The sequence below is a fragment of the Ambystoma mexicanum genome, chromosome 6q, assembly GCF_040938575.1.
Source record: "Ambystoma mexicanum isolate Mex_15411 chromosome 6q, UKY_AmexF1_1, whole genome shotgun sequence".
Classification (NCBI taxonomy): Eukaryota; Metazoa; Chordata; class Amphibia; order Caudata; family Ambystomatidae; genus Ambystoma; species Ambystoma mexicanum.
Genome location: NC_090937.1, coordinates 47227881 through 47248857, shown reverse-complemented (window position 1 = coordinate 47248857; position 20977 = coordinate 47227881). Strand labels below are relative to the sequence as shown.

The 20977-nt window shown below is 47.9% G+C and overlaps 1 protein-coding gene across 1 annotated transcript in view; it reads left to right on the top strand.

The window, feature by feature from the left end:
* The window catches only part of LOC138515451 (uncharacterized), a 43659-nt gene extending 23113 nt beyond the window's left edge, over nucleotides 1–20546 (top strand). Inside the window, exons 2-3 of the mRNA XM_069630287.1 lie at nucleotides 17355–17422; nucleotides 19065–20546. Of these exons, the coding sequence (XP_069486388.1) occupies nucleotides 17366–17422; nucleotides 19065–20381 (1374 nt within the window). The 5' untranslated portion in view covers nucleotides 17355–17365 and the 3' untranslated portion in view covers nucleotides 20382–20546. The remainder of the gene's footprint in view (nucleotides 1–17354; nucleotides 17423–19064) is intronic.
* Nucleotides 20547–20977: the final 431 nt, after the last annotated feature.

Here is a 20977-nt window from a genome sequence, read left to right as displayed (position 1 = left end):
TCCTTGTCATCGGTAAACCTTCTCCATCCTTTCCCCTCTCTCTCTCTCTGGACGGCCTCGCTTGGCCCTCCTCCTATCCCCACCTGTGAGGCAAAGAACCTCTGGGTCATCTTTGACTCCACACTTTCCTTCTCCTCCCACATCTCTGAGGTCTCTAAAATGTCAAACCTCCTACTGCACCTCCTCAGAGGAACTCTTCCATTCCTCTCCTTCCCCCAGAAGCTCACTGTCTCCCAAGCTCTGGTTCTCTCTAGGTTGGACTATTTTAACAGCCTCTTTCTAAATCTACCTGCTTCTACTCTTCTCCCTTTGCAACTAATCCAGAACAGGACTGCAAGAATTGTCCTTGGCCTCAAGCCCTGGGATCGTATCTCTCCAGTTCTGAAATCTCTGCACTGGCTCTCAGTGGATGCAAGGATTACATTTAAAACCCTCTGCATTGTCCACAAAGCTTTCTGGGGGCTGGGTCCAAAATACCTTCAGCTATACCTCTGCAAATACCTCCCCTCTCGAGCTCTTCGCTTCTCTACCTCTAACTTCCTCGCGGTCAGTCGTTTTCTCCAAGAAACAAACTGGGGGTAGATCTCTGTCTTCGGCCGGGGCCTCCCTCTGGAACAGCCTCCCTGCCTCTAAAACGTGGCCACCCTCTGTCCCCTTGGCCCATGTACCTGCTCACCTTGCCACCCTTCTGCACTGCCTCCCAGCCACCCCTTGCACTGGGGACTGTATCTGTACCCATACAGTCCCCCACCGTTCCCCCATTTTCTTCTTTTTATGCACTTATCAGACTTACCCAGTTCTGCTGCCGTAAACACAGCACTTGCCACTTGCTGGCTGCACTACCCCTGTTTATTGCTCCACTATCTATTTTATTTGTATTTATTATTATTTATCCGTTCTCCTCTGCTCTGCACTTGCCACTCACCCCCTTCCATGCACTTTTATGCTTTCCCTTTCTCATTCACTTGCACGTTCTCAATGTCACTGGGCCTAGTAAGATCGTTGTTTGTTCTCCCCTCTACACCTCCCTTGCCTTGTCGCGCTCTGAAACACTTGTGTACGAGCGCAATAGAGATAAAATATCATATCATATCCATTGAACACATTGTCAATTACTTGGCTTTTAAACAGAATTTCATGCTGTAAAATTCACTTTTTCAACCAATTTATGTTAAACATTTAAACTTTCCTCTGCCTTAATCTCACTAATGTGGTTTGAGCTCACTCAATGCACCCAACTGGGCAATTTCAGAAAACCATTCACCACCTGCCGAGTGTGGCCTTTTTTCACCAAATCTCCTGTGCACCCATGGTGATAAATAGTCCCATGAATGCATGTCCTGCTGCTTTCTGCACCTACTCTTGAAATTCTTGGATGGCACAGACCCCAAAGAATTCACCGCAAAACAATATCATTTGTCCCCCTGGTTCAACTTCAATTTAAAGACGCAAAATGTACAAATATAAAAGCCAAAGTTGAGAAATCGAGTTGAATAATCATCACAAAACACCAGCCTACAAATGAACATATAATATCCTGCTCAATATATACGGAAATGTCATAGTGCAGGTGAAATAAAACGCCTGAGCTTATAACTGGCTCATCAGTTCTTCAGTAAGGTACTGTCCTTTTCCCCAAGCATACCCAAAAAATTCTTCCCATAGATCGCCCCTTGCCACTCTAAATTTTACAACGTCAAAATCATTCCTCTACATACCCAATTTATTAGAAATGTCTTGATAATGATCCCATACATAACCTGAACACTAAACCTAAACCCACTGATTCAGCAGCCACTCTGGCCGCATGTGCTTGCGGGATCTACCACTGGGCGGCTGGTAAAACCTAGTAGCCAAAAACCAGTGCTGTAGCATGGAGGCTTTGCCAACACTGCCAGTAAAAGGTGAGTTGGCAGGGATGACCATGCCTCCTTGCACTGCAGGTCCAATTTAAACATGTATTACTATAGAGGCAGCGTTGCATGTGCAAAATAAAAAATTAGGGGGGAGTTTGTCTGGGGTAGGCATGACAGTGGCATATCCAGGGAGTGGCCTGGGGTGGCACATGCTACCGCTGGAATCTGATTGGACACCCCGGGTTCCACCCCATTATCCTAAACTATGATGATTATGTGTGCGTGTGTGCTCGTACTTCATTCCACCCCTGCATAAGTCAGTGCCTCACTTGAGCCATCCCAGTCAAAAGAGTCTGCACACGCCACTGAGGTATGGAGCTGGTATCGAGGGAGTACTTTTGTGCTCTTTCTACTACTAGATAGGGGGCACACAGGGGAAGGCCACAGAGTCCCTTCCACCAAGAAGCGATATGTCTGGCTCTTCTGCAGGTCCTGTGGACAGGTGGATGTAAAAGACTGGTTAGGCTAGGAAATGTTCTTCTCTGCCCTTTATCCCGCGTGTGCAATTTGATCATGATTACTTTTTGTCATTCCACTCTACCCAGGACTTTTGTCGATTGGGAATGATTTCTGTCAAGGCAGCGGGTCATTATTATGTCATGAGCTCTCTACCTCTTCCAGAGGTGTACCACTCCTGTTATGCCCACAATGACATCCTCATGCAACACGTTTTTGCCCACCTTGCTTATATCCACTGAAGCCACCACAATGCAAAACAGAGCTTTAGAAAAGCAACATTAAATAATGCAAAATCGCGTATCTGCCAAGTAGTCCTAAAGAGTTGAAATATTTGTCTGGAGAATTATTTTTTTTTTTAAATGACCCACAAAATGTAGGTGACTTGTGGGATATATGCGGGTCACTCCGGAGTCATAAATCCCACAAGAAACGCACAGTGGAATTTGAGGGTCCATCAAACCCAAAGCCTGCAATAGAAATGGCAAAAATACAGGGCTCAAGTCGAGGGTACACGCAGAGTCCTCCCACTTTTTTCAGAAGGCACCTAAATATGCAAATTTCTGGTGAAGCCACATTCAACTGGTATGTTAATGAGTCCCCCCACTTTTTTTTAGGACTTGACTACTGAAAATAGCATTTGTAACTTGGTTTTCGCACCAAAAGTAGTATTTTTACTATTTACTATTTACTATTTTGTAGTGTGCATCCCTGCTCTAGAAAAACATATTTTGACTGTGGTGGTTCTAGTGCCAGTCCCACGACTGATGCAAATTATAAATATATATATATTCCCTGCACAGGTTGGATTCACACTAGAAATAGCTGGCACTGGGAAAATGTGTAATCATTTCCCAATTTAGATTGAGAGATTTTGCTGCACCTTTTATAATTGAAAACCGGGCGTGCAACACGGCCCGTTTTTTAGTTTAGTTTAGTAGTTTAGTTTCTTTATTTGTACCGCGCACCGAACCCTCAGGTAACGGGGCACCAAAAAACGTGGGCGAATGCTACAGACAGTTTACAACAACAGTTTTTATACCAACAACAAAGAAAACAACAGTAAGTGCAGGTCGACCATGGTTACATGAGGGTCGAGTGTTAAGAGATTCAGTTACAATAACAGGCTGCTGTGTTACAGAGAGACAAAGAGATTAAGCAGGCAAGGTAATTTGAAGGTGAGATAGCCGATCATTAGCGTTTCTTACCGAAGAGCCAGCTCTTTAGCTCTAAAGGTCCAGAAAGAGGGTTGTGTTCTGAGGCGGAGGGGTAAGGCATTCCGCTGTTTGGCGGCTAACACAGGGAAGCTCGCTCCACCAGCTCTTTTTAGGTGGAATCTAGGGAGAGTAAGGCAGCGAGTGTATACGGCTCCAGTTGGTCTAGCTGGTTGGTGTTTGTTGACTTTATCTGCCAGGTACTTGGGGGCGGAATTTGATAGGCATTTGTGGGTGATGACAAGCGTGCAAAGGGTGATTCTATCCCGTACTAGGAGCCAGTGGGCATCCTGTCGGAAGCTAGTGATGTGCGAAGATCTGGGGATGCTCAAAGCTGATCGTAAGGCATTATTTTGAAGTACCTGGAGTTTGTTGAGGTTCCGTTCAGAGGTGCCTAGGAAGAAGGTGTTGCAGTAGTCAATTTTGGACACCACTAGTGCCCTGGCTAAGGTAATGCAGCTACTAGGCGAGAGTAATGACGTACATGCGTTAATCAGCTTGTTAGTGTAGACAGTAGTAGAAGTGGTGGCATTCACATGCTTCTTGAGAGAGAGGGTGGAGTCTAAGTAAACCCCCAAGGTTTTGATTTCTTGGGCCACATTGATTGGGTTTCGATCGATGTTGATGGATGAATAGCGTGTGTCTGATATGTTGAGGGAGCAAACGATCAGGAGCTCGGTTTTTTCGTCATTGAGGCAAAGGCTGTGGTTTGCCATCCACGCCTGGATTTCTGAGTATATCTCGTTAATCCGTTTACAGTCATCTTCATAGCACCCTGATAGCGTAATGAGAACATGGGTGTCATCAGCGTAATTCGTATATGTGACACCCAAGTTGTCAAGACGGTCAAAGAGGAGCTTAGTGAAAATGTTTAAAGCAATGGTGAGATGCACGAGCCTTGCGGTACGCCACAATGGATAGGAATTGGGTCAGCTGAGGCTGATGGTGCGAAGAACCTAGTGGTGCGATTGGACAGGAGTGATTGTATCCAGGTTTATCAGTAATCCTTTTCTATCAGCTGTTACAGCATGCAGTTGTTGTGCAATTCCATCTGCATCCCAGGAGTTGAAGATCACTGGTGTGCACAGTGCTTTGTGCCCTTGAGGCTGTGCTTTATCTTGCAGACTGTTGCCTTGAAGATGGCTGCTCTGTTCGTCCCATCCTCTGGCTGTTCTGTATTCTTTCAGCCTAGCGCCTTGTGATTGGGCACTTTCCACCTCATTGCCCAATCAGAGCAGCCGGGATGCAGGATTCGGCATCAGCAAATAAGACCCACAACAAAGGCCCCTGTCTGCTTCTTGTCTGCTACCAGAATGTTACTTCGGGTCTTCTGCGCTCCAGAGCTCCTTAATCTATAATGATGCTGCCACCTCACTCCTTGACTGCCTTGACACTGTCACCTCCTTAACTATGGGTTAGTTCCCTCCTTTCTGGTCTCACTCCTACCACCTTGAATTTCACTGTTCTTTCTGCTTGTTTCTCCAATTTTGTCATTCTGATTCACATTGCTTCTTAAAACCCTTTGCTAACATCTGATCCCAATTGGAAAGTCAAATTTGGCGGTTTTCTGCTTTTGGGTTGAAAGTCAAATTTTCCTGCTTTCTGCTTCTGGTTTGAAAGTAAATGTGTGCTGTTTTCTGCTTCTGGTTTGAAAGTCAAATGTTGCTGCCAACTGCTAACTTCTCTGTACTTTGCTTATAAACTGTTGCTTCTCTGTAACTTGCCGGCCCAGTAATTTCACCGCTCTCTGTGTGTTCCACACCTACCTGCCTTAACCCCTGCCCCCTACTTCTCCCTCCTTTCCTTGCTAACTCTCCCATGACAATTTCTGTCTCTCCTATCTTTTCCAACTGCTTCTCCATCGACTATCCTTCCCTTCTCACTAAGTGTAACGCTCACCTGATTCCCAATGAGGCACTGGTCCCGGCTGAACTGTTATAGTCTCTTCAATTGAGAAGCGTAGAGCTCGGATGACTCTCTGGACTGGGCTTCCTCTTATTGACCGTCTGGCTTGCAGGGTAAGGTTTCTGCAGGCGGAAGAAAAAAGGGTTAATGACCGTTTGGCTGGACTTCCTCCTCACTAATCGCCAACTCTCCGAAAGTCCAATGTCCTGGTGAGCTCTCACCTTAGGCGTGTAAATGCTGGGCTCTCCATCCTGCGACTTATGCAGGGGTGCGTGGGTTCCAGTTACGTCACTGGAGGTCCTCAAAGTCTTTTGTGGCCTTAGAAGTGGCACAGGTGCTGAGATGCCAAAAGGTGATGCCGCCGTTACTGCACGAGCGGATGCCAGTAGGTATAAAGAGTTTATTGTCTTGAAGAGATGGGCACCTATATTGAAGTCTTTGCATTGTCTTTTTGAGGTGCCTGGATGCTGAGGGCGTGGTCACTGAGAGCACGAGACGTGCGGTTGTACGTAGGTATGGGAATTTCAATGACACCTCAATAATGTCCCTTGTTTTCTGTTTTCAGGTCTTGAGATGTTGTGGGCGTTGTTCGTCCGTTGCCGTTGCACGTGCGAAGTACGTGAGTATAATGATCTGTGACCTTATTATAGCACCTCTAACAATGTTCTTTTCTTATTTGCAGGTGTCGGGACCTTGCGGGCGTTTTCCCAGTCGCGGATGCACGTGGGGAAACACGTAAGTGTTAGGCTTTCTTGCAGTCTTTAATGGCACTTAAATAATGTCTTTTCTTGTTTTCAGGTGCCGGGCTGCTGCGGTTGAAGAGATCGTAATCCGTGCACAAAAGCAGGTAATAAAAGTAAATGCGGCCGCCTTCACCCGATTCCTACTTAACAATGTTCTTTGTCTTTACAGGTGCCGTTAGGCTGCTGAAGAGAAGGCCGCGAAAAATCCGTGAAAGCACAGATGGATCAGGTAAGCGAGCGCGGCTGCGAACGTGTTGCAACTTGCTAACCTTATGTTTCTTTTGCTTGCAGGTTCTGCCGGTGTCTGGATTCCTGGATGGTAAGTATAGTTCTCGTGACTTTCTTCCACAGGTAGCTGAGCTGAAGCTGGAGATGTCACTGGAATGCTGGAGCTGACTCGGTGAGCGTCCTGCTGCAGATGCAGAATAACGCGAAGCACGTTTTCCCAATCGGGTGTGGTTTAAATAGTATTGGAGTGATTGGGTGTCTTCTTCCTCAGCCTCGCCCAAGTAAAAGAGTTCCTGTGTTCCAGAGCTACGGAGTGGCACCAGCCCCACCCAGGTAAGAAAGTAGTCCCAGTTCAGGGAATAGTTCCTCCCAGCAGAAGGCTGGGGACTTCATCCTGCCAGCATTTGCAAAGGTGAGTATGCAGCATGGTCTGCTACAGGTAGGTCCACCCAAGCACCTTTGCAAGAATTATGAGCCCGGCGCTCCTGGCGCCGGGACTGAGGTTCCTTATGAGCCTGGCGCCAGAGGCGCCAGGACATGGCCCAAAGGGCCCCAATAGGGGTTTGCTGGAGCTGGGGACGAGGGTCGTGAGCCTGCTTCCGGGGATGCTGGGCTTGACTTGGCTTCTCGGGAGCAGTGCTCATGACACTAAGTCTGGTAGGAAGAAGTTCAAAAACGATATCTTGGCCTCAAATCCTGGTCTTCCTATCTCGACACCTACTCCAATGCTTCCTCCATACAGACACTCACTGACATGCATTCCTTCACCAGATCTATGGACCCTTCATATGATCTCTGTGCTCTGTCCTGTCTCTTCCTCTCCCATTAATGGTGGCGCTCACAGGGAAGTTCTCATGGCTTCCTTTCGACTCCTCTAAAGTCATCAGTAATGTCTACCTTAATGGCACCGTCATGGTCCAAGGCTCTCAGGCCAATCTCCTCCTCTTTGATAGGCGCATCCCTCGCCCCATCAATTTCCTTTCATCTCCTGATGTGCCCTCCTCTCCCCCATTGGCTACTTTGCCCTCTCTCCTTCTCTGCCCCCCCTAGGGCTCCTTATCCTCCACAGGGCATACCTCTGATCTGTACCCCTCCCCGGAAGGTCTTTAAGGCTGGCAACCTTCTTCATATTGCCACTCTCAACTTTCGCTCTGCTGTCAAACAGTCCTCTGACATCTGACATCTGCCATCTCCTTGAAGAACTTGACCTCGATGTCTTAGGTCTTACCGAGACATGGTTCACGCCCTGTTCTGTGTCGGGTTTTGACACTCTCCTCCCGGATGGCTACAAGATCCTCTCTGCACCCAGATCCTTCCGGTCCAGTGGGGGTGTAGCCCTGGTCTTTCCTTAGTGGATTTCTGCCTCTGTCATTCCCACTCAGACATACTCCTCTTTTGAATGCCTTGCCTGCAGGCTCTCTCTCTCTCTCCCAGCCATTCTCTTACCGTGGGCACTATCTACCAGCCTCTTTGTTTCTCTCTGAGTGGGTGGACCTCTCCTCCTCCCTCCTGGCCTCTATCACTCAACTCCTCCTTCTTGGTGACCTCAATATCCATCTACACTCTCCTTGTTCCTCCTCTGTACTTTTCCGTGACCTCTGCGACTCCCTCTCCCTTTCTATCCTCCCCTCTGGCCTGATTCACTCTGCAGGGCACATACTTGATGTCTTGCTCTCCTCTACCTCCCCCTTTCCATCCCTCTGATTACTCCTCTCTCCTGGAGCGATCATTCCCTCCGCTCCTCTCATCTCTCCCTCTCTTCCCCCCGGGCCAACCCTACCCCAACACTGCCACCTACCTTCTCGGACACCCGGCCTATGAAACGTGTGCCAGTTGAGGCTTTCACCACCACCTTCTCTCCCCCCTCCACCTCTGGCTAACGCTCATCCTGACACAGCCATGTCTCTGCTCTACTCTTCTATTTCTGATACTCTTGATTTGTTTGACCCTGTCATGAGGATCCATTTGAAGTCCGAAGCCAAGAGCAATTCCTGGTATGACTCTGACCTAGCTACACTTAAACGTAAGTGTAGGGTGGCTGAGAGCAAATGGAGGGCTTCCTGTTCATCCTCTGAAAAACTGGCCTGTCGCCTGCTCTAAAGGCAATACTCTGTCCTCACAAAGAAGAGAGCTCACATTCAAGCCTGTGTTTCTGCAGCTTCTAACAACTTGGCCAAACTCTTTAAAATCTGCAAGGAGTTGGCCAACACTGCTGCAGTCTCTACCCCTCCTGTTGCCTCTCAGGCTCTTTGCAATGCCCTTGCCTCTCACTTTATCTCAAAACCCCAAGGACATCCTGTCCACCCTCTCCTCCGATGCCCCTCCACTCCCCTCGCCTTCTGTGCATGCTGAACCTCCTTCAGCCACCCCCACCTACCCTCTTTCTCCTCCTTTCCTCTTTTCTCCGCTGACAAGGTCGCTAGACAAGCCTGATCTATGAATGCCTCATCAAAACAGGTTCATCCCTGTTCCTCTAAAACCATCAAGGACCAGTTTGATACCCTTGCTCGGGCCCTTGCCAATTTCAGCAACCTCTCCTTTGCCTCAGGACCCTTCTGAAGCATTCCCTTGTGCCTCCTCTTCTCAAGAAACCCACAGCTGATACTTCCTCTCCGACTAACTATCGCCCAATTTTCATTACTCCTTTTCTGGGCAAACCCCTGGAAAGGCTGGCCATCTCTCAGCTTAACCTTTATTCTAATTCTGTTGGCTGTCTTCACGACCATCAGTCTGGCATTAGAGCTGCAGAAGCATGGAAACTGCTCTCCTGAACATCCTTGAAGATCTGCTCTCCACCCTTGACTCTAACATGCCCTCTGTCCTCGTCCTACTTGATCTCTCCTCTGCCTTCGACACAGTCAACCATACCATCCTGCTCAACCGTCCCCGTGACAACCTGGGTATCACCGATTAGGCGCTGGCCTGGCTGACCTCTTTCCTCTCTGATCGACCCTCCCATGTCCAAATTGGGTCCTTCCTATCATCTATCTTCCTTTCTGCCGGTGGTGTTCCCCAGGGGTCGAACCTCTCTCCCTGGCTTTTCAACCAATACCTGACAACTCTCGCTCACTGCATAGCCATTTTCTGCTCCAATTTCCAGTGATATGCTGACGACACTCAACTCATTTTCAGGCTTCCCTCGGCCACCTCCTCTCCGTCTCTCATCTCTGATTGCCTAGCTGCCATCCAAGATTGGTGTGCCACCAAGAATGTTTGCCTGAATGCCAGCAAGACAGAGATCCTCCTCATCGGCTCACCTTCAGCCTCCTTTCCCCTCACTCTTTGGCTGGCTTCGCTTGGCCCTCCTCCTACCCCCACCTGCGAGGCCAAGAACCTCAGGGTCATCTTTGACTCCACACTTTCCTTCTGTGCCCACATCTCTGATGTCGCTAAAAAGTCAAACTTACAACTGAACCTCCTCAGAGGTACTCTGCCTTTCCTCTCCTTCCACCATAAGATCACTGTCTTCTTGTAGTCCGTGTTTAATGCAGGTAACTCAGAGAATAAACAAGTTAACGGGGTTGGGGAAATAGTGCACTCTAACATATCCGATAGGGATGTGCATACCGTAGACCAGAACTGGGTAATGTGGGGACATGACCATATCATATGTATGTAGTCGGCATTAGCAGCATTGCAACGGGGGCATGTGTGCGGGTGCTCTCGTGACATGCAATGTAGCCTAGTCGGCGTGTAGTGGAATCTGTGTAATAGCTTACACTGGATTAGTTTAAAACAGGAATTGAAAGAGATTGTCTGCGAGTGGGTACACATGTAATCCCAGCGCTTATCAGATATCTCCACCTCTAGGTCCCGGTCGAGGCATCCCTAAATTTGGTAAACAAAGGGGATTCCTGGTTTTGGAATATGGTGTATAGCCTTGAAACCTTACCCCTCATGGACGTGGTGCCAACAATTTCAGCTAGAATTGGGTGGTCTTGTGCAATGGAAGGAAAGTCGGGGAGTCTGGCCTTCAACACCCGGCGCAGGCCGGCGTACTGCAGCCAACAAGTAGGTCTACCTCGTAATTGTCTAGGGAGTTCACCTCATTCCATGAAGGCACCTTGTGTGAATAAATCACAGACTGTTGAGTAACCTGTCTCCGCCCAGTGGTCCACGGTTCTGGAGTGCACCCGGGGGGAGTTGGGTAAGAAATTCCAGAGGGGAAAGTCTCAGTGAAACGGGTGCATGTTGTTTGTTTGCTTCCATAGCCTGGCCAGGGCCTGGACCGTAGCCCCCACGGGGTCCGAGGGTTCAAACCGGTCAGTGCAGTTAGGGAACACCAGGGAGCGGATGTCACATTCATTTGCAGCTAGACGTTCTAGTTTAACATGCAGAGGTCGGTCTGTAGGGACAAACCAAAATGATGCATAGTGGGCTTGGGCAGCTATCCAGTACCCCTTGAAGTTGGGGGCTCCGAGCCCCCCCCCACCACCGGGGCTATCAGTGTGGCCAGCTTCAGGCTAATCGTGCCCGAGTGCCAAAGGAAAGAGTTAGTGGTGTGAGCGAGTGTTGCGAAGAAGCCTCAGCCGGGCCAGATCAGGACATTTAAGAACCTGTAGAGTAGCTGGGGCAGTATCACCATCTTAAGAACGGCTATCCTACCCGCTAAAGTTATCAGGAGATTGGCCCACCCTGGGCATTGATGAGCTAATTTGACCTGATAATTGCCATAGTTGTTGTCGTAGAGAGAAACGGGATCCCGTGTAATCTCCACCCTCAGGTATGTGAACTCGCACTGGGCCCAGACAAGTCGGAGGGGGATGTAGTGGCCTCCGTCAATGGGAAAAGAGCCAATTAAGTGCAGTTCACTCGGAGTCCTGATAGTTCGCTGAAGCGGATGGCATCTTCCAATATTGAGGGAAGATTTGTTTCAGGTTGTCTGATGTAAAGAAGAGTGTCATCCTCATATAAAGAGATTATCTCGGGGGAACCAGACATACGTAGTCCCTGATGAGAGTGTTGTTGTTGTATATTATTGGCCAATGGCTCCATGACCAGCGCGAATATCAGGGGCGAGAAGGGGCAACCTTGTCTCGTGCCTCTTTCTATCTGAAACTGCGTTGAACACATGTTGTTAGTGCAGACCCTGGCAACTGGAGAGGAGTATATTAACTTAATCCAGGTTATGAATTGGGGACCAAAATTACATTTTGTGAGCACCTGCCATAAGAACCTCCAGGATCCTGAGTCAAATGCTTTTTGCATGTCTAGGTTTGCTGCAACCGCCAAGGCATCCAGATCGATGCGGGTAAGTATGTTGAATAGTCGGCGCAAGTTGTGGGAAGTGGAACGGCCCGGGATGAATCAGGACTGGTCCGGGTATATGATGTAATGCATATATGGGGCCAATCTAAGAGCCAGAACCTTGGCATATATCTTAGCATCACAGTTGATGAGCGAAAGGAAGCGATAAGAACCACATTGCGTGATGGGTTTACCTGGTTTAGACAACACCATTATCATTGCTTCGCCGAGGGAGGGTGGTAAGATTCCAGTGAGGCATGCTTCATTCCAGTGGGCAACTAAGAGGGGACAAGGCGATTTTTGAAGTTTTTATAAAACTCTATCGGGAATGCATCGGATCCGGCACCTTCCCTGAGTATAGGGAGTCAATGGCATTCAACAGTTCTTCATCAGTGATCAGGGCGTCGAGAGCCTCCTTGGTTTCCGCAGAGAGGATCAAGAGTGGAAGGCCGCCCAAGAATGTGTCGATTTCACCCTCAGTTGCTGTGTCAGCAGTGGCGTATAGTTTCTCATAAAAAGAATGGAATTCGTCATTGACCTCCTGCGAGGACAGGGTTAAGGTGTCATCTGCTTTTTCTGTTTCCGGGATATGTGATGATCCCCTCTTGAGCCGAACCAATCTGGCAAGGGCTCGGCCAGGCCTCTCACCCTCACCATATTTGTGCGCTGCCTGTGGTTTGTCTAGGAATTTACACTTGCGCTCAGCGTGTGTACAGAATGTATCAAGCTCACTACTTATGTAGGCCAGTATATCAAGTGAGTGCATGATGGTGTATTGTGCCTCTAAGGCAGCGATTTTGTCTTTGCTCTTGACTATGTCTCGCCTAATAGTTCGGAGCACCCCTGCTTCTTCTGAAATTGCCATTCACCGTATATAAGCTTTGAACGCCTCCCATAGGTGGTCTGGGATGCAACAGAGCCAGTGTTCAAGGCAAAGAAGTCATCGATATCCGCGTCTAATTCAGTTTCGAATGCTATGTCCAGTAGGGAGTGTGGTTTAAATCTCCAGGTCCAGGTCGTGGGGGCGTCCGCGGACCAGTGAAGGGTTATGGTCACTGGTGAGTGGTCAGAGAACGTCCTAGAAGGTATTGAGGCCTGAGTGAAGGTTAATAGTAAGGTGTCTTTAATGAGCCACTTATCAAAGCGGGAATGGAAGTCGTGTACTGACAAATAAAAGGAGAAAGTACGGGAGTTGGGGTGGAATAGTCACCATGGGTCGGCCAACTCAAGGTGCGTTTGTATGCCTAGGATAGTCCTAGCCACCTTGGAGAGCTGGCGGGGCCTAGAACCAGATCTATCATAGTGGACATCATGAATGGTGTTAAGGCCCCCCCCAGAGTATCGGGACAAGTGGGAATCCGGACAGAAGTGTGGACAGGTGTTCATAGAAATCAGGATTGTCTACATTCAGTCCATACACGTTTAATAATACAACCTCTCTGCCCTGCAGGGTGCCGAATAACAAAACATAACGCCCCATATGGTCTATGTGAACTGACTGTTGTTTGAATTGGAGACTCTTGTGAATGATGGTCATAACCCCCAGTTCTGAGAAGAGTAAGCAGTGTAGTACCGCTGGGAACACCAGGATTTAGCAAACTTCTTGCATGTGGGAGCAAGACCGTGTGTCTCCTGTAGGAAGAGTACTTTAACATGGTATGTTTCAGCGTATAGTTGCAGTTTCCACATTTTAACATAGTTACCCAGCCCCCTTATGTTCCAGCTCATGCAAGTTACGGTATCAGCCGTCATTCCCCCAATTGTATTGTGTCAATAGGAAATGGTCTGGGCAAATAGCCGCCCTCCTCCGTCTCAGGCCACGTGTACGTGGCAGTAAACTGCATGGTCTCAGTAATTGCAGTGTGTAGATTTCAGTTCCCTGTTGCTTGCCAAGCATTTTCATTAATGAAAACTCCATCCCACCCACATCCCTCCCCCAATCAGAAGGATGAACCCCAACCCAGTACTAAACCAAAACAAAGCCATTGGCAACTTCGCCTGGGGACTTTGGCGCTAACCGAAAAATAGCACACTCGTGCTGGGATGATAGCTAGGTCATTGTGGCACAGGATCTCTGAACAAAACTTTCATTTCTGCAACAAGATTTAGACATGTGGGGGCCTGGCTGTAGGCCCTTGGGACCACCCCGGCAAGGATGGGGTCATGAGTCGTTCCAAGTCTTGGCCCGCAGGAGCGGTTGAACAGCACAGCAGGTAGTCGGAGGGCCATCCTAGGATTGACCCCAATAACAAGAGGGTCCCCCCAGTGGGGGGGGCATGGCAGGGAGGAATCCAGGGCCGACCTTTTGTGAAGAGTAGACGACCTTGATCCTCGCGGCACGTAGTAAGGTGTCTCTGTCACAGTAATTCAGCACCATCACTATAACTGGGCGGGGAAGAGCTCCTGGTTTAGGTTTAGCCGTTAGAGCTTGGTGGGCCCTCTCGATGGTGAATTGTGGAGGCAGTTTTGGAGAGTCCAGCAAGGATAACAAGGTTTGCTCTATATAGTTCTCCATGGGGCCTTAAATGTTGTCCCATGGAATGCCAATGATACGGATATTATTGCATCTGGAGCGCGATTCAAGATCTTAATTTTTCTTGCTGACCTCTTGGACGAGTTTAGATAGGGTGGTCACTTCAGCCCTGAGGGAGCCAATGTCGTCTTCTGCGGTGCTCACTCTGTTTTCCACCTAAGTCACCCTGCCATCTGTCTTTTCTATATGGGCCTTAATTGAACAGATAGCCCCACTCATGTCGTCCAGTTTAGAATGGAGGGTGGTAAATCCCTCTTGCATGTATTCAAGCATTTTCGATGCATCCTGGTTATCAGGGGGGGGGACATGACTTCCCCCTGTTCTGGTTGTGTCTCTGCTAGTTTCTGTGTAGTCTTCGCAAACATATTGATAGTGCTCTGCTTCTTGTGGGCCCCCCTGGGCATGCTGTCGATATGAACGCCCACCAACCGTGGGTTCAGATAGTAGGCTCTGGTTAACAACGGTCCAGCCAAGGTCCACTGGATATGGCCTGATGAGTTAATTTGGGACAGGGCAAGGGCCCCCGCACCTCCACCCCCAGAGCTGGCAACTGTAGGGGTACCCAAGAGGTACCCGACGCTATTAGATAGAGTGTGTGCTGTCCCCTGAGTGGGGTGTGGCCTCCCATGTAGGCCTAGTAAGCAGACCCCAGAGACTCTTCGGGTTACTCGTCCAGTGCCGCTTCGGCTTGCTATGTCAGTTCAGTATTGCTTGTGGCTAATTGGCTGGGATCCCTGAATGTCGCAGATAGCTGTCCCTCCTGGGGTCCATCCACAAGGAGCAGTGTTTGCCGGGACTAGCATGCTGCTATTGCTAGAAATGGCCCCTATTAGTATTGGCGGAGATACGTGTTAGTTGCACCCCCTTCCGGGGGTCGCCGGCCTGAGCATGGAGAGTATGGTAGATCTGCAGGGCTGAAGGCTCATAATCGCGCTCTCATAGGCCTGATGGAGGCTTGTGTCATAAGGGGAGCCCGCTTCGGGTGATAGAGGTGATGTTCGTGAGGGGAGATTGGTGCTAGACTGCCGTGCGGCCCAGCCAGGCAGTACTGGTCCGCTGCAGGGAATGAGCCCTCCACACGTGGGCGCGACGATGTTCTCCTCGTTGCTTGGTGGCCAGCCTCTGTGTGTGGTGGTAAACTTAAAGTCTGTCTGCCCCAGGGGCTGGGACGATCCGAAGGCGGTTGTCATGGGTGCTACCTTATGTGCCGGTGGGTGGCGGCAGGGTCAGGTCATCGTCCGCTCCTCAATACAGCCAGTCAGGAGTGGAGCACCCACCGCTCCGGGTGTGGTGGTTGCTGCAGGGTCTGCAACGAGGCTTGGGCAGCAGGCCGCATCCCAGATGGCGCGGCAACAGCAGGCACGGTCCGGCCACCGGTTGATCCGGGTATCGCTGCAGGAGGGAGCCCACGAACAGCACGTGTGTCTGCACCTCCCCCAGCAGGCCTGCTGAGCCCGGCGCTCTGGTGACGGTCAGAGCGCACAGCCTGGAGACACTCTGTGGCCGTTCCCAGGGTTCTCCGGCAGCGAACCTGGAGTCACTATAACTCTCCAGGGATAGTCTCCCGAGAGTCAGGATTTAGCCAGCAGCTGCGGGTACCTTCCACCACAATATCAGCCTAACATGGATGGAAATCGGAATGCCTCTGCACGTCAATTTGACAATACAGATGTCCCCAGCATGGAGCTCCTGCTCTATGCGACCATCTGTGGTCGTGTGCAACAGCGCCCCCATAACAGCCTCTTTCTAAATCTACCTGCCTTTACTCTCTGCCCTTAGACACTAATCCAGAACAGGACTGCGGGACTTGTCCTTGGCTTCAAGCCCTGGGATCGTATCTCTCCAGCCCTGAAATCTCTCCATTGGCTCCGAGTGGATGCAAGGATTAAATTCAAAACCCTCTGCATTGTCCAGAAGGCTTTCTGGGACATGGGTCCAATATACCTTCAGCCATCCCTCCGCAAATACCTTCCCTCTCAAGCTCTGTGCTCCTCTACCTCTAAGTCCCTCAGGGCCAGTCATATTTTAAAGAAACGAGCTAGGGGTAGATCTCTGTCTTCGGCTGGAGCCTCCTCTAGAACAGCTTCCCTGCCACTCTGAAACTTGAGGAGAACCATCTCCAGTTCCAGAAGCACCTTAAGATCTTTCTCTTTGCTTCTGCCTTCATCCTTCATCTCCCCTGCTGATCTGTTCTTCCCCGGCACTGTGCACCTGACCTACCGTCTGTCTTCCGGGCCCAGGTCCCTGCTCACCCTGCCACCCTCCCACACTGCCTCCAGGCCACCCTTTGTACTAGCGGTCTGTATCTGTACCCATAGAGCCCCCCTTCTCTTCCTGCACTTACCAGACATACCCTGTCTGCTGCCCTTAACCCAGCACTTGCCACTTGCTGGCTGCACTACCATTGGTGTCTTTATTATTTATATATTATGTATCTGTTTTTCCTTTGCTCCGCACTTTCCACTCCTCCTCGCCTCCATGCACTTTTCCCCTTTCCCTCTCCCATGCACTTGCACGTTCTCATTGTCATTGGCCTAGTACGATTGTTGTTTTTGTTCTCCCTAGTTCCCCTGCATTGCCTTATCTTGCTCTGAAACACTTGTGTATGAGCGCGATACAAATAAAATATCATATCATATCATAATGCAAATATGCCATTTTTTCTGGTCATTTAAAAATAAAAACGTACATATTTTTGTCGTAATGAGAACTTTTTGTGTGAATGTCACGTCGCCATTACACCTAAAGGGCATTGGCGAACTGTTGACCTCAATTCTGTTTCAATGAATCCTTGATTCTTGGGCAGGCACAATACAAGAGAACAACTTGCCACAACGGATTTCTCTAATTGTATGCCAACGATTTTTTCGCCAGTGGTCTGTGATATGCCTGTAACTTTTGGTTAACTTTAATGCCCAGATACACTGGAATATACTGAATGACATTCTGACTGAAACATGGTTGGATCATTTTTTGTAGCTGCCACACTTTTCGCATGATCCACTCCCATGATCATGTATTTATTATGTATGCATCTACTTAAATAAATGCAAGGTAGGTACTTGCATTAGCCTATGCCTTGTCTGAATCGTGACATTTGTATTCCTTCCAGATATCTTACGCATGATGAAGTTCGCACTTGCTTGGCTCTGTCTGTTTGCCCACGCTTATACAGCACCTGTGAGTATGTTTTTCTTCCACTGCCTATATTACAGCTCAGAGCTCATTTTTAAATAATGTGTAAATTCCACTGAAATGGCCCGTAATGTTTTCAATTATGTGCCAAAAGGTGGCCGTGGTACATTTTTCGTCATGTGCATTACGAAGTGCAAAAACAAGCAGTAAAAACGGGTGAAATTTCGTACGCCTTCTTTTTGTATTTTGTAGTACAAGTAGTGTAAATGCTGCCTGCCACCAGGACGGACGGCATGTACAATGGATTCCTATAGAATCCGTCTACTTAAAAGCTTAAAACCAGGTGGATGACATAGGAATCCATTGGTGTTATGCCAATGTTCAAATTTCATGTTGGAGTAAAAAAAAAGTGGTTAATAAGGGTAAAGGGAAAAGGGCACGCAGAAACGATGGATGCATTGTCTAGGAGAAGACTTTCAGAACCTGAAACTCTCTCTTCAGTTCTATTGAGTAAAACAACAGCGATAATGCTTAAATTCCCCATGGCCAAATATATTGATAGGCTTCTTTGAGTCGCCTGCATCCTTCTGACTCGGGACAGATTCAAAGCATCACTAAAGACTGGCCTTAATCCCCATCCACTGATTTCCCTATTTCAGCTATTTCAGCATTTTATCAAGTACCTGATGAATGATTCAGTCCTCAGTCTGACACCACCACCACTGCCCCATCACAAAAACATCTGAACCGTACACCAAGAAGACCTGACTACTCAGTGGAGGTCATACCTGCAAACTGCAATAGATGTTCATAGGGTCAAATTACTCCACCTTGAACAGGCTGCAGACACATGTTGTCACCTGTAGACTGTGTAAACAGACTGAATACTCAGGAGAGTGCTGTCATATAGCCAAGCAGGATCCACAACTGTCCATGTACAGTTTAAGGTAAAACACATGTTTCATTTGAACACAAAACCTCCCCATGGTCAACACAGGCATAAAGTGTCAAGACAGTCTTTTGTTTACAGTTACACCACTTGAAGGATCCCCTTTTATAGTTCGCAAGATTTCTGGGTATCTCCCCTTCACACACAATCTCTATAGCTCTTTTTCCAAAGTCCGGTCAGAACGTCTCCTGTTGCGGGTGGATTATAACCACTGACAATCAATTCTGAAGTTCCTGTATGCATTGGTGTGTTATTTCTGGGAGCCATATATGCAGCTGGAATTTCTCCCCCACGGACATGCAAAACAAACTGGGGTTTGCTGACCCTGGTTTCCACAGAGGAATTTAAGAGGGTCTTATGAGGTCCCTTTCCTCGGTTCCTGATCTCTGCTCTCTGCGCCAACTCTCTAGTACTTCTGTGGACATGATCTTCCATGGAATACATTGTTTTAACAATCGTTTCTGCTTATATCCAGGAATTCATTTTAAATTAACCTCTGCTGACAATGGATCAGATGTGTGATTATTTGTGGAAATGGATGTATATGCTGTTTTCACAAGAGGCATGAAAGGACATACAAGAGTGATTGATTAGTTGACTAAAGCAGTAGAGAAGAGCGATTATAGGATATGGTGGATATAGGGTGATTATCATTGGATCAATATTTTGGTTAGCATTGCTAGACTTTTGAAGCTCTATCTGAGATTAATGATGTCTGTGTTTTCACATCCAATTCAGAATGAAGAGCGCAAACCCAATGGTGATGGCTTTCACCATCAGAAGATTAAAGATGATGTTCACCATTTACTAATTGCCCCAGAAAGTGGGACAGAAATCGGGAAAAGTGGCAATTACAATGCAATTCCAAACATCGGTAAGAAATCTGAGGATGATCAGGTCGATGATCTTGTCAAAATGCATCAGGATGTAGGGGAAATTGTTGTAAAAGATGACCCATTGACCAAGTACAATAATGTGGATAAAACTATGGAAGACCGGGGTCACAAATATGCCCAAGGAAATGCAAAGCAAGCTTCATCAGATTCCGGACTCAAGTCTATCCTCCGTGCTATAGGAGGAACTAGCAATACAGCAACTTCTAACAAAAACACACATGTAGCAGATGCCAGGTCCAGACTCCACCACACCCTTCAAACGAATGCCAGTATTATCACAAATTTGGAAAAACAAAAAAATCCCTCTGCTGTCCAAGAAGGTGGCAAATCTCATACATGGTCCAGTAAAGGAGGTGATAGTGATGGGCGTCGCTTTGATTGGCCACATATGCACCCCAGTAGTAATGCTGGGATCATATCCAATGTTCAAGATGCTGGCATGAGCAGTGGATCAGGTGACTATTATTTAGAAGAAAGCACAACAAAGGAGAGAGATGTTATAACACAGAAGTACTTGCATGGCCCAGGCAGAAATGATGGTGGCTTGAGCATCAGGCCATCAATAGAAGGTGGCAATACTAAAGCTCCAGTGAAACATGAAGAGGGGTCTGGGAATAATCCCCCTAAATTGGGCGGAACTGGTATCACAAACCCCAATGTAGAAGAAACAAACCTGGGACCCACAAATACTGCTACAGACAATATCAATGGAACAGGAGCTGATTGCAAGAAAGGCTGTCTTAAAAACATAGCCAGCATTTGTGTTGATAGTCAGAATAGCAAAAACATTCGTGGACTGCATACTGTTTCCAAAAATACATCAGATAAAGGTGTGACCAGAAGAAGAGCAGGCAATATTGGTGTGCATTCAATTCAGATCAGCAGAGATGCCACTGCCTGTAAGGGTGAACGTGTTTCCTTACCCTCCCAGGCCAGTAAGGAGAATGATGCAAACTATGCAAATCGTATGCAAGGCATAGTTGGTAAGTTGTCCCAAGCTGTTCACAAAGGTCAGAGAAGAAAGCACTTCCAGAAACAGGTCAAATGGACCAAGAGAATGTTCTCTTCTGGTCATAGGAATGATGAAAGCAGTTCGTCTTCAGAAAGCAGCAGTGAAAGCAGTGAGTCTTCTAGGAGCGATAGCCATCAGTCAAAGTGACGCTTCTTGGATCACAACAAGACCAACGTTGGATGTCCAACAAATTGTCCCAGTCTGAGCATGATATCTTCTCTAGGGTTATCACATCAAATATCATATACACATACCAGTCATAATAAATATATGTTGTCAAGTGCTTAGTTGCAAAATGCTTGATGTGTTATACTTGAATATATATAAATAAATAAATTGAAAACATTTTCTGCTTCTTTTTTTCCTACCAATCATAAACCTTTAAATAAACAAGACACTCAGATTTGCTTGGAGATGTCTAATATTTTTTCAGAGATGGATAAAGTGCACTGACAGAGAGAACCACTTCAATGGGTCAATAGCTTTGCCCTTTGCCGCGCCTTCATTTGAGCTCCTTTAATACTAATTAATGTGGGGTCCTGGCCATTAGCCCTATCCTCGAGAATGTGCCTGACTCCAATGGCACTACATCACCCTGGGGTTTAGAATTATTTCCGGGCCTTCTGAATCTAAGCTGTCAATCCACTGGTGGCAGCACTAACTCCGTTTGTGGCCCTTGTCCTCAGCCTGTGATTGCTCATCTTACTGGTGGGCCATGCTTAACATTGTCCATCTCCAATACC